The sequence below is a fragment of the Heterocephalus glaber genome, unplaced genomic scaffold (assembly GCF_053883595.1).
Source record: "Heterocephalus glaber isolate CG9 unplaced genomic scaffold, H.glaber_assembly_v1.0 deba00000738, whole genome shotgun sequence".
Classification (NCBI taxonomy): Eukaryota; Metazoa; Chordata; class Mammalia; order Rodentia; family Bathyergidae; genus Heterocephalus; species Heterocephalus glaber.
This window is the reverse complement of record NW_028258161.1, coordinates 3,711,296-3,725,547: the sequence shown is the minus strand read 5'-3', so window position 1 is coordinate 3,725,547 and position 14,252 is coordinate 3,711,296. Positions and strand designations below refer to the sequence as shown.

Below are 14,252 nucleotides of genomic sequence, written 5' to 3'. Positions count from 1 at the left end.
GCTTCTCATGCTTAATCTCAGCCCCAAAATGAAAACCTGGGGCACCTTTACTTAACCAAACTATTAGAATGTAAATATTTTTAAAAAGTCATTACTCTGCAATGCACAGAACTGTTTTGATAATGACTTATCTTTTATTATTATTATTATTATTTTTTTTTGCGGTACCGGGGATTGAACTCAGGACCTTGCACTTCCGAGGCAGGCGCAGCGCAACTGAGCTAAATCCCCGGCCCAAAATGACTTATCTATAAGCTACCAAAGTTTCATTTTTAAAGATTAAATTTGGAAAAATTAAATTTGAGACAAAAATTATGAGACACACTACGTATAGAATTCTTAATTAACTATATATTTTACCATACTTAGACTTGAGGCCATTTCTCTACCCTTTGGGCTTTAATGGCAGCAAGGAGAAACCTCTAAGACATGCACACTGCTTTCCAGGCATCTCATCCATGAGCAACATGTACCTTTACATTCTAATGTGCAGGTATTAGGGTTTTTAACAGCAGAACTTCAGAACCTCTCTGGATATAGAAATTCTCCAAAATTATATGCCTAATTACAAGTTCAGAATTTTTTTCATGTTCTTAAAAGGCAAACTCTCTTCAAGCTTTCTCTTTAGGACAAAAGTCAACATACCCTCCAAATTTAGAAGTGACATAAACTGCCCGTTTATATATAGATGAACTGCTCTTAGAAAAGTGCAGAAATATTAAAAGTGTGCTTGATATAGGTAGTTCTAATTAAATCAAGATGGTGCTAAGGAATTTGGAAGTACAAAGTCAGAGAAAGATTTTCCACCCCTGACAAATTTCTAGTAAAGAGCTAGGAAAGAATAATACAAATCTCAAAAGACAACTGATATAACTGTGAAATGGTTCATCACATTAGCACAACCTCAGCATGTGTGTGTGTCATTTAATTTCTTCTTTAAATATCATATTTAAAATTTCATATTTCTTTTGCATGTTTTAAATGGCTCATACATTTGTTTTCTTCAATAAATTATTCAGTTTCTTGAAGGCTATAAAACAAAGTAATATAGAGGACCAACTAAAGCCAAATATCCAAACTGAGAAGACATAATATTAAATAAATTAATTTTTAGGAAGGTAAGGAAGCAAATATGGACCCTGGGTAGTTTCAAATCTGGATCTAACCAAGAGAAAATGAATTTAAGAGTTTGTGCATGAACTTCAGTAGGGTCACTTCCAGGCTGTTTTCCAAAATTATCAATCTCCTAAAGATTGCTAGGCTAGTCTTTAGTCAGCACCTGGGTTTCCTGGGTTGGTGAAGCCATCAGGCACTGACTTTGTGGGACATCCAAGGAGAAAGCCTACAACATGTAAATCGTCTAAGTAATATCAACATGATAAGTAAGTCATAAAGTTCTATAGAAAGATATATGCTTTAGATTCTTTAGGTCCACTCACCCCTAAAATCCTCCTTTTCTCACTGATGTTGTATTATTGTGCTTAAAAAGGAAAACTCAGGCCGGGATTTAGCTCAGTGGTTCCACCACCTGCCTCAAAAGTGCAAGGTCCTGAGCTCAATCCCTGGTACCAAAAAAAAGGGAAAATTCCTCAGGTCTAGAGTATGCAAAAACCCTGCTTAGCACCTTAGTTTCACAGCCATATAGCAAGCCTGACACAAAGTAAAATTAGCTTGAACAGAAGCTGCTACATAATTATGAGTTTTTGCATGTCCGTTAAAATGTTAATTCTTAAACAAATGAACATAAAAATGGTATGGTATACTTTATTAGATATTGGATACTTAAATTGTTTAAAATTATGACTTTGATATTGAGTTCTGCTATTTAAATACAGGAAGAAAAAAAGCACCAAAAACATGATTGCTTATATAAGTAGAAGGCCATAAATGTACTAACTTAATTATAGAATCTAGCTTTGTACCCAGTTTTGGAAATCATCAGTTTGATTTTCAAATGGGATGTGCTTGCTACCTTCTCTGCAAGCAATGATGCCAATGACATTCTAAAGGGACTCCCCTCTGCAATGGAAAGAAATGGAACTAAGTTCTAGTTGTCTAAAATACATAATAAAAATGCTGAGGACTAATGTGTGGTAGGTAGGAAGATGTCTGTCTAATCTCTAAATACAAATACAGGGAAAGATTACTTGTTTTATATTTAAAACCATTTCCATGGTGAAGTAAACATTTCCCAAATGTGACCCAAGGAAGATGACTGCTCTTTCATAGTTAAGAAAAAGTGGTTGCACTGACTTGCAAGCTGTATTGTTCAGGATTCTGCTTGTCCTCTGTCAGGCTTTATCCCTTTGAGGTAATTTTTTTCTAAGTAGCCACACTGAATAAACAGTGATTGTAGTGTTTTCAATGTGAGCCAGGCCTTACCACTGACTTTTAATTCTTACTAATTTTAGATAACCAAGTCTTATGAGTCATCAAGCACTGGAAATGAGTAAGCACAACTAGTTAGTAGTGAAAACCAGAATTCAAACCCAAGCCATATGCTCTTGACATTATACAACACTGCCATTCTTCAAAGGGTAAGTTAATCTTCTCATCATTTTTCAGTTGACAGAAATGTCAGTTGAAATTTTATATCTGGAATGTCAACTGAGTATTTTATAAATAGCAGTATATTCAATACATAAATATGTGAGTCAGTCCAAATAAGACCTCATTCCTATGTGAACCAGGATTTTTAAAGATAAAATTAGATTGTCATTAGTTATAGAAATAATCTTCTATGACCACGGAATGCAAAAATGTCCCTCATCACATAAGATGAAAAATAAAAAAGTAGTATGAACATATTAGCTCAATTCTTCATTGCTGCTATAACATTTGATATAATTTTTCATTTTCTAAATTGAGTCACTAAGTTTATTAGAAATCAGAAAAACATAATGTTCTTAAAATGAAAACTACTACCACACTACATTAATCCAGGGCCAACAGGAAAATTTTAAAAATTAACATTAAAACAAAAAGAGGACTGATAAGGGCTAGACTATCTACAGGGCAATCTGACAACTAAATATAACTTTGATTTCATAAATAACCCACTGACTGTTCTCAACATTCCTTTCTCCTGATCTGTAAACTGAGTATCAAGCTTCAGTGCCAGAGATAGAAAGCAAAGACTTTTTATTCCTCTCTTAATGCAGTTTTCTCAAAGAATGTGGTATGTGAAATAACTTACAGTTTAAAATTTCTGTGGGTTTGTATGATTGGGACACTGCTAGAGAAAGCAACTGTCAAAAATGGAGAAACTTCTTTCATGATTTGAAACAAACCCTTGTGAAATATAGGTACCAAAAAAAAAAAAAATGGACCTACCTATCCCCAGGTGCTGCTCGGTACCTTGCCCCTGGGATCAGGACGGGGTCATCGTCGCTGTCATCTGTGTCCTGCAGAACAGAGTCCCGGGCTGATGACTCCTCATGAGGTGAAGGCCTGATGGCTTCTGTCTGGGCCTGGGGCTCGGGACTGGTGGTGCCCTCACTGCTCGTCTGAGCTGAAGGCTCCGCTTCCTTGGCTCTCTCAGACAAAGTGGGCTCTGCTGGAATTCCGCAAGGGCTACCCGGAGTGAGAGCACTCCTTTCTCCTGAGGTGGGATCTGATGGCTCAGGTGCAAGGTTATCTAATTGTGCTGTTAGAAAGTAAAGTAGTACATAAGAGCTGATCGCAAAGACGACAACCACTTGAAGAGAACAAGACCGCTCACCTGTGTCTATGTGATCCCGAACTTGGTTTTCTGCAGTTGTACCTTCCTGACCTTTTGTCACATTCTCTAATGATTCTTCAGGAGCTTCTAGAAATAAACCAAACTATCACTAAATTCCTTTTTTGGATAAATAAACACCAACTTAATACCTCAACTCCCATTTAGACAAATGGTTCTTAACTCTTTCCAGGTCACAGAAAACTGACACTCAGGTAAGACCCCATCTTAGCACAATGCGCATATAACACCTCCAAGTATAAGGCACACAAAATTTACAGACCCTGTCGAGGACGCGTGGGCCACTGCCCCTACCCGAACTTTCGTGAACTTATGTGTGGACATTATCCCTCACAGCTGACATTACTTGATTTTGCTTTTTTTCTAACATTCCCAAACTCTAAACTTCAAAAACTGAGTATTTTTCTGCCTGTTTATCATGCATCTGGTACAATCTGGGCTGTCATGAACAAATGGGGAAAGCCTGTCCAATTCTGCACCAGCCATGGATAATACTTAACTCTGGAATTTACCAGAGAGATCCACGGAGGTCTTTTTTCTTCCTAATTGGACATGTGCTTACCAGACAGTTATCATATACATATTTAATTTCAAACTGTTATATTCAGCTACCTATTCATTTAATAAGAAACAGCACGCACCTGTTCCTTCATTTATTAATTACTTACTAAACATACACTGTGTCCCAGTCTCTACTAGATACTAAAATTTACATGACTAATGATCATGTAAAAATATTCTACTAGAAAGAGTTCTGAAAAATTCCTTAAGTGACACTTCATATATGCAACAGAATCTTTTGTATTATGTTTAGATTTTACTCCTTTTACTTTTACTCTGTAAACCACCTATGTATGCTCTTTGAAGAATCAAGACAGATGGTATGGATTTCACTCCGCTATATAAAATGGCAAGATGGTTCAAATTCACATTTCCAACTTACACAGTCCCATGACTACCCATCCTGCTCACTGTGTCCACAGCTGGGATGGAATATGTGTGGTGTTCCCCATCCTAACTGCCTAATGTCCCTACCTCTTTGTATCTGCTATTTACCAATGTAATAGCTGGGCTACAGTGATTAAATTAAAAACAAGAAACAAACAAAATACAGAAAAATAATTGGACATCCAACACTGGAGTTTTGTAAGGACATGAGCAAAATAACATCTTACTTGTCTCACTGTCTCCTTCTAGTGTTTGTACTGAGCTCTGTGGGACCAAGGATTCCTCCTGATCCTCAGATTTGCAATGGCTTCCATTTCCTCTAGAACTCGAGGCAGTACTGCTCCTATCAAGACAAGATAAGTGGTTCCACCAAGAAGTTAATGAATGAACTTTTACAATAATCTGTTGTATTTTATAACTGGAGAAGTGTAACAGAAAATCCAGAATACAAACAAAATACAATGTTATTTTAAAAGTACCGCATACATCATTAACTATCAAGATGACTATTCTAACACACTTAGTCTAAAAAGATTTAAAGATAGAAAAGGACCATTTCTTCAGTGTTTTGATGCTCCTTTTTATCAAGTATGGATTTCTATACGTTTCTGCTATAATTATGTGTGTGTACGGATGCTGGGGCAGAACACAAATCCTCAGTGTACCAACCAAGCCCTTTACTCTTGAGCTACATCCTAGACCTGGTCTCTGCTGGACTGGAGATGAATTACATGCACTGTCTGATGTCTTATCTGCAGATGAGTCACAATATTCAAATCCTAATGCTTTTTCAGACTTTGATTATCTGCCACATAAGGCACTGTTGTTTAGGCTATTTTTAAATTAATACTTCAAGGAAACCTGGCTATTTCTTTGGTCTTTTGAACAGCCTGCTGTGGGTCACTTCCAGTTCTGGTTTGTTGTTCAAATATGGGCAGCTGACTGAGCATTATAGTTTTGTAGAAAGAAATAATGTTTTCCATTTTAGTTTTACTACCTCTGCAATGATGGCCACAGTTCCATCAGTACTTCTTTTCACAGCAGAATACTAGGCTAATTCAAATAAATTTTTTAAAGAAAATTTTGAGAGAAGTCTTGCTATGGTAGCCCAGGCTGGTCTTGAATGTGATAGACCTGCCTCAACCTTCCAAGTGGTGAAATTATAGGTGTGTATCACCACACCAGACTTCCTAAATAATTTTCAGTGAGTATTCTGTGACAAACCATCGGAAATGTGTAAGTAGGAAAGGGGAAAATGTATATAAATCTGACATTAAATTAATAGAAATGCAGTAATACCTTAGATTTAGGATAAATGTCAGTAAGTAAAAGGAACAAGAGATAAGGAAACTTTAAAATATTAATTATAGACAAACAGCAGTGACTTAATAAACAATGCAAATTATCATGGACTTTTAACCAAGATTTTACAAAAAACCTTTCAGAAAAATTGCAGAGGTAAATATGATTTTTAAAAGCATACATGTACAAGTATTTTTAAAAGGAATGTACACCTACATCAGTACATATTCATAGAAAAATGCCAGGTGAGCTATGAAACAATGTGAATTGTCATCTCATTAAGATTATCCTAAGAAATAAAAAAAATTAAAAAAAAAAAGAGGGCCGGGGATTTAGCTCAGTGGTTCCCCCGCCTGCCTCGCAAGCACAAGGATCCAAGTTCGATCCCCAGTACCTAAAAAAATAAAAAATAAAAAAAGTAAAAAAAAAAAACGATTATCCTAGGTGAAATTTTTAGGAAGAAAATACCTATTCTGGTAAAGAGATGCTAATGAGAAGTACAAATCTCTTTGTTTCCATTGAGAAAGCTGTAACATAAATGCTTAGTGTATAATTAGTTATGATAATGAAACTACTGTACTAATGTAGGGATAGAGAGCCACTAGTAGAAAAAACACACTATCCAACTAAATCCACTTAGCATACTTAATATGGCTTTTTGGGTTTTTTTTTGGTACCAGGGATCAAACTCGGGACCTTGCACTTGCGAGGCAAGCAGCAGCACCACTGAGCCAAATCCCTGGCCCAATATGGCATTTTAAACCACAGAGAAATGTTAAAAGATTGCTTAATAAGTAGTATTTAGAGAAAGGAGCCATGTAGAAAACTAATAACTCTACATCATAGTTTATGGAAAAACATATTCCAAAAGTATTAAATACATAATTTTTGATATAAGACTATAGAAAATGTGAAAGGAAAATAAGAAATTTTCTCCCTAATCCTGGAAAGGACAAGGTTATTTTCAGATCACAGGCAGAAACCATAAAGCAAAATCAGCATAAAGCAAAATGAAAAACACCAGACTGGGAAAAATATTTTTAACAAATGTAAGACAAATGATATTATTCTCATTTAATTCTATAATAAACAGATCACATAAGTCAATAAGAAAAAGATAAATTCCACGGCAGAAAACTGGAAGTATTTGAAAGGCAATTTATAAAAGATGATCATTATTAGCTAACAATTATTTAAGGCATATCATGTGCCAGTCAATGTGCTCAGTGCTATAAACTTTTCATAAACAGGTTCTACTAAACATGCCCATTTCCAGGTAAGAAAACTTAGCCAGGCTTTGTGGCCTATGCCTGCAGTCTCAGCCACTCAGGAAGCTCAGTCTGGAGGATCCTGAGTTCAAGGCCAGCCTGGGCAACATGGTGAGATCCCTCCATCTCAAAAAAAAAAAAAAGTGGGATTTAGAGAGGCTCCACCGCTTGTCAAGTTCTGAATCCAAGCTCACAGTATGTTTCATACCCTCTCTCTGTCACTACAGAAACTAAAATAAGAGCAAGAATGGGCTGGGGATTTAGCTCAGTGGTTCCGCTGCCTGCCTCGCAAGCTCAAGGACCAGAGTTTGATCCTCAGTACCAAAAAAAAAAACAAAACTTATTCAAACTAAGAGCAAGACTACATACTGGAATAGATTTTTTTTAAAAAGCTGCATACTTTTTGATTGCTTTTTTTTGGTACCAGGGATCTAACTCGGGACCTAGTGCTTGTGAGACAGGCAGCAGAACCACTGAGTTAAATCCCTGGCCCAGAATGCTTTATTTTTGACAATAAAGATTGATTATATTCATAATCAGAAAAATGGTAATTATCTTTTGATAAACAAGAAATGGATGAATGACAGACTATAACTCATGGTAAATTTTTAGGGAAGAAAAGGCAGCATTTATAAAGAAGCATGAGATTAATGACTTCCTAAAAATGTTCCGGAGGGATACTTGGTAATAAGTCAGTCTGTTTTGTACAGACACATGAAAACAGAAAAGACATAAATGAGGAATGTGACAACCCTCTGTCAAATTATGTAGCAAGAAACAGGGCAATGGGTGTCATAATTTTAAAGTCAAACATGGGGCTCATAAAGAAATAACTTATATGTATCTGGAATGCAAAACCCTTTTTACTACCTTCCTGGTCCCATGCTGGTCTAAGCCAAGGCACTCTCAGTTTGTTTGCTGCCACAACATTTCAACTGTCTTCTCATTTCTACCTATGCCACTCTCAACACAGCAGCTGAAAACACACTTCATCCTTTTACACTTCTCCCACACTTTCCTGGCCGACCTTGTCTGCGCTATTCCCTCCTTTGGTCACACCGCGGCAGCTACAATGGTCTTCAAGACCCCAGAACACAGGAGGTCTGCTTCTGCTCCACAGACTTTGCACTGTGCTCTCTCCTCTGCCTGGGAGCGCTTTCCCTGCACAAGTGAACAGCTCACTGCTCTTCCAGGTTTTCCCGAATGTCCGCTTCTCCCTGAGGCTTTTCGCTTCCTTAGGTTTCCTAGTCATCCTCACATGTTCCAGGTTCTTCCCCAGTACTGTTTATCCCAACATGCCACACGGTTCACTTATTTATTATATGAACTGTCTGCCTCCTACACCTGGGTTTTAAGTTCCCGCAGGGCAAAGGTTATTTTGTCTATTTTTTCACTGATGCATTTACAGTGTCTACAACAGCTGTGCAACACAGACTTGACAGTTTGGCCATTCTTTTAAGATTATGGTACACAGTCTATTAAACTATTGTAATTCTCTATTTTGTTATGAAATTGTTTTTTATAGGAGTGCTTTTTTACATTTTCTTTAATATCTACATATATTAATTAAAAGAAGAAAAAAAAAGAAGGTAACCAATATCTGAAATCCTACTTGAGATTTTAAATATAAAATACACACAAACATAAACACAAATGGAAACCAGTGAATTAAATAAAGTTATCATGTATCACATATAATTATATATTAACATAAAACTATATTATTTATACATAATATATTTTATATTAACGTGATAATGTTAGTGTATATTAATACAGTGTATTAGTCCCAAGTAAGTAATATGTTGGTTATAAAATATAATTATATATTAATATATATCACACAATACATCAACATATAATTATATATTAAGTAACACTATATTGTCCTACATGCCTGTAATCCCAGCACTCTGAGGCTGAGGCAGGAGGATGGCAAGTTTGAGCCTGGCCTGTACAATGTAGCAAGGCCGTCTCAAAATGAAAAATAAAAAAAGGGCTAGGGGTGTAACAGTGCGACGGCCCTAGGTTCAATCCCCAGTACCACAAACAAAACAAACTATACGGTCAACATATTAGTTAAGGATAAATTAATAGTATACTACTCTTGCAAATTTAAATAAAAAAGTTTTGATAATGTCTCCAGCAAAAGGCAAAAGAGTGAAAGCTTAACATCAGTTGATAATTTTAAAAACATTTAAGACTCAACTCAATTAATGAGCAATAAATATAATCAAATATCATACAAGAATGTATACAACCATCAAATAAATGAAAAAGTTCAACTTTACTTGTAATAAATAAAAAATAATTAAATATACTGAACGTTGGCCTGGAGATAGTAAAATATGTTTGTCTGTATACTGCTGACATAAATGAAATGAGAAGGGCTTTCTGAAGACAATTTGGTAGTATCATTTGATCTAGATACAATTCATTTCTGGAAAAATAGCTCTACAGTCCTACTGGGTTAAAAAAATAAAAGGTAAATTCACTACTCAACTACAGGGAAATGGTTAACTAATCTATAGCATATGTACTTGATAGACCAGAAAAATAATATTTATTCAGACTAAGTAGTAACAGGAATATTTACTATAAAGTTAAATCCAGCAAACCCAGAGAAGAGTAGAGAATATATTCTGTATGACTAAAATTAAATTGTAAAACTTAGAACAAAAGTCCCACAAATATTGTCTACAGAAACAAGATCGTGAATTTTGGCACTAATGAGCTATAGATCACTACTGTTATCTTTGTATTTTCTATCAGAAGAAATATCTGAGGATGTACAATATCATCTGCAAAGTTTTGAGAAATGCAAATGCCCAGACTCCACACCAAACCAAACTGAGTACTGTTCATTCTCAGTGTTTCAGCAAACTCTCCAAGTGATTCTAAAATACATTAGAACTTGAAAAACAATGCATTATATAAAACATAAAAATGATAAAAGTGCTAAAAATGCATATATAGTACAATCCTACAAAATGGCTAAAACATTTTTAAGAAAATATTAACTTACCATTCATCTGTAAAGTTCAGTTTTATTGTGCTTGTAGTTGTTCCTTCTGTGCTGTAGTGCAAACTTAAAACTGGTTCACCTGTCCCTGGTTTAGGGCTCAGCTTTTCATTATTGTTATCTGAAAATTGTGTTTAAAACATTTGAAAAAGTCTCTGAAACCAGTGAAAACACATTTCCTAAAATTTATAAAACATAAATTAGTTTGTCCTTGTCATAGTTCTCTTTCTCATCTGCTATGCTTCCCATTTAAAGCTGGAAGTAGCACTGCACCAAATTCTAGCTCTGTCTACATGATGCCCTAGGATTCAGAGGAAAATCAAATACACTGAGAACCGTATAGAGTCATTAGGAAATCAAAGAATATTAACATGCAATGCCATACATTTTTAAGTGGTACCTTTACTCAATGGAATGTGCAATCCTTACTGTTCAGTTGCTAGAGCATCAAGAATAAACTAACACTGACTCCCTCAGAAACACCAAGATGTAAGACGCAAGGTTCTGCACGGAGCTGTGCAGCAGAAACTGCTACAACCAAATGCCACTGATGTGTTTCATTCTCTCAAGTTCATAGATTTATCATCTAGGGAGGGACTGTGGCCTGTAATCTAGAGAGAGAATTTATTGTGCTTTGATGTTTTCTAAAACTATTACAATATCGTATATTTTGGTATACTTTGGCTTCCATTCTTTTTTTTTTTTTTTTTGAGGCAGGGTCTCCCTTTGTAGTTCGGCCTGGTCCTGAACTCACTATGTAGCCCAGGCTGGCCTTGAACTCTCAGCGATTCTCCTGCCTCAGCCTCCCAAGTGCTAGGATCACAGGCGTGTGCCACCATACCCAGATTCTACTCTTGACTAATATTCCAAGGAATTTGTTTCCTAATTATGGAAAGCGATTTCACTATAACAACTTACAGGGATGTGTGCATTTTAAATGGCAAATAAAGTAAAATCTACAGAAAATTATATGGACTATTCAATAACACCTCCCACCACCACCAAAGTACATGGATATTCAAAGACAAAATGAAACAAGGATTTAGATTTTTTTTCATTTTGTGATGAAAAAGAGACTGAGGAGACATTAAAATACATAGGGAATACAAATGGATACATAGTCAAATATGTGACATTTCTGCTAGCTGCTTGCAGGAAGAAAACATTTCCTATAATAATTTTCTTGACATTCATTCCAGGACTTACGTACTTAATTTATGTAATTTTAGTACTTATAGTACTAAATTAAAACTTTTTCTCTTGAAAAATAACAATGAAAACAATTACAACTTAACAAAATCAAAATTATTCTGGCAAGGGCCGGGGATTTAGCTCAGTAGTTCTGCCCCTGCCTCGCAAGCACAAGGTCCCAAGTTCAATTCCTGGAACCAAAAAAAAATCTGGCTTTTTCCTCCCTTCTGGTGGTGCTGGGGTTGGAACCCAGGGCCTCGCACATGCTAGGCACAGGCAAGTGCTTTCCACTGAGCTACACACCCTAGACCTACTCAAATTTTCTAAGAGTTTCACTTTATACTGCAGCGAAGAACTTATATATATCTTGTATCATTCTTCCTGAAGATGCTGGAGCCCATATTAAAAGAGAATCTCACCAAGTCTCTCTGCTCTAGGTTTTATCCTGTGAGAGAATAAGTAACAGGATTTTAAATATATATCTGGAGGGCCAGGAATTTAGCTCAGTGGCACTCCCCGCCTGCCTCGCAAGCAAGCACAAGGTCCTGAGTTCGATCCCATGTACCAAAAACTAAACAACAACAAAAAATATATATATACACATCTGGAGTAGAAAGGAGAGCAGAGCTGAGGGGTCAGGCTGATAAAACTCATAAGCACAAATTCTTATATCTTAACAAACCTTTAGAAATATTATGCTACAAAATTAGTTCAGATTTGAAAAATAATAGTATGGATTACAAAGCTGGGGGCTGGAAGGTGGGAGTGCTGGTGCACTCCTGTATTCCGAGCACTCAGGATGCTGAGGCAGGAGGACTGCCGTGAGTCCGAGGCCAGCCTGGGCTACACAGTGAGACTCTGTCTCAAAAAAAAGCTGAGGGGGAGGGGGCTGCAGATGTAGCTCAGTGGCACGGTACTAACCTAGCATGTAGAGGCCCTAGGTTCACCAAAAAGAATTAATTACAAAGCTGCCCTCCCAAACGATAAAATCACTTTGCTTCTGTACTATCTTAGTTACAACTCTGTCCTTGACACAAACAGCTGCTAGGAATAAATGAGCAACCCATTCAAACTTTCAATGATCTGACATTTAGTGTTCTGGGTAAGTTATTTCATCAAACAGCATTCTGGTGAAATTACTAAATTAATAGATCTTTCACTTAAAATTACCAAGAACGAGACTTTTAAAACATCTGTCCTACTTTTGCCCATCTTCACTAAATGTTTTCTATTCATTTGCCTTCACTTTTTAGGTATGTTGTGACAGTGCTGTTCCACTTCAGCCAAAGTTGTGTCACTATCGTCTTTCGGGGACAGATGGCTAAACACTGGAATGATCAAGGAAACTGAGTCACAGTTAAGGGTTGTTCTTTTATTTTTCACAAAACTTTATAAACTGTTTTACTATTTGTTTTTCCTTGAAAGTAAAAAAGGAATAGAAAACAAAAGCAGGTGAGAAATTTAATTTCCTAGGCCTACTTTGGTTTTAGTTGCTTAGTTATCAGAAGTCTTGTAAGTAAAATGGTATATCAAAACATTCCTTTTGAGGAAAGAGACAGTTACAGGCATTTATGTATATGCTATGACTCTAGGAAGAGAGAAAACAAAGAGCTACTAAAATATCTGAACAGCAAACATTTTATTTCAACATATATTCTCCCTTTCACAGCAAGATTAATTACAATTAAAAATTTCCCTGGGCATTTACTACAAAGTTATTTAATCTCTCAGGAATGTGTATATATTGTGAATCAGGTAAATACGGCAGTATCATAAAATGATTATAGTAGGTAGAATGTTTTCACTTAAGTTGTTAATAAATTAACTCATCCGCCTGTATAAAACTGGCCACCCCCATAAGAATGGAACGGACTCTTAACTGAGTGGACGGCCCCTGCGTCAGCTGCTGAGTTTCTCTGGAGCACTGCGGGGCATGGGTGTCCTTACAGAGTATTTACAGTGGTGCCTTGGGTCATGAACTCAGTTCTCACCATGATTCCGGTTGCAAACCAAATGAGAACCTAATCAAATTTCCATAAGGTCAACATTGAACCTAACCATTAATCGGATTTGGTACTTGTCCAACTCGGTTTGCAAGCAGAACTGTGGAAAAGAATCAAGTTCATGAACCGAGGTACCACTGTACCATCTCAACCTCTAGTCTTTTTCCTATCTCTACTCTGTCCATTTTAATACACAACTTGACAAAGAATGCAGAATAAAGAAAAGGCTAATGGCAAAAAAAAAGCCCAGAACGGACTTGATTAGTTACAAAAACTCAGGCTCTGAGTCTGACTACCTCATAGCCTGCAGATAAAGAAACTGCATCTCTAGCAGAAACACCACACAATGTAGAACTTGGTTTCTTCGACTGCAGTATCAATGGGAGAACACATCCAAAGTCTAACATTCGTTTTCCAACTTTCTTCCATTCTACTCTCCCCAGTTCAGTCCTCCTTTGTGTGATCGTGGCCTATCAGGCTGAATTTTCTCAGGAATACAGAGCCCTGGGGTAATAATGAACACATTCATTATGTCTGTGCTAAGATACATATTTTAAGCTATACATGTGTAAAAAAATCTACTTTAAAGATCTAAAACAATTAAAATATCTTACTTTTACATTACTTACAAATATTTGTAACCATTTCAATTCTACCTAACTTGTTCTATTTGTTAGAATTTGAATCGGCAAACATATTCTAACAACAGTTTTTTCAAAGCCTTATTTATATTAATACAGATATTACTGAAATATTTTGCTTACTAACAACTAGATCTT

General features: G+C 36.2%; 1 protein-coding gene across 33 annotated transcripts in view; it reads right to left on the bottom strand.

Moving 5' to 3' along the window:
* Positions 1-14,252, bottom strand: part of Dcaf6 (DDB1 and CUL4 associated factor 6) — a 144,954-nt gene that overhangs the window by 28,556 nt on the left and 102,146 nt on the right. For all 33 annotated transcript variants that reach the window (XR_015449495.1, XM_087206855.1, XM_087206870.1 and 30 more), the window contains 4 exons: positions 10,283-10,400; positions 4,915-5,030; positions 3,722-3,808; positions 3,334-3,646 (listed from right to left, as the gene is read on the bottom strand). Coding sequence is in view for 32 of the 33 variants with exons in the window: in XM_087206855.1 (XP_087062981.1) it covers positions 3,334-3,646; positions 3,722-3,808; positions 4,915-5,030; positions 10,283-10,400 (634 nt within the window). In the remaining variant the exon portion in view is untranslated. The remainder of the gene's footprint in view (positions 1-3,333; positions 3,647-3,721; positions 3,809-4,914; positions 5,031-10,282; positions 10,401-14,252) is intronic.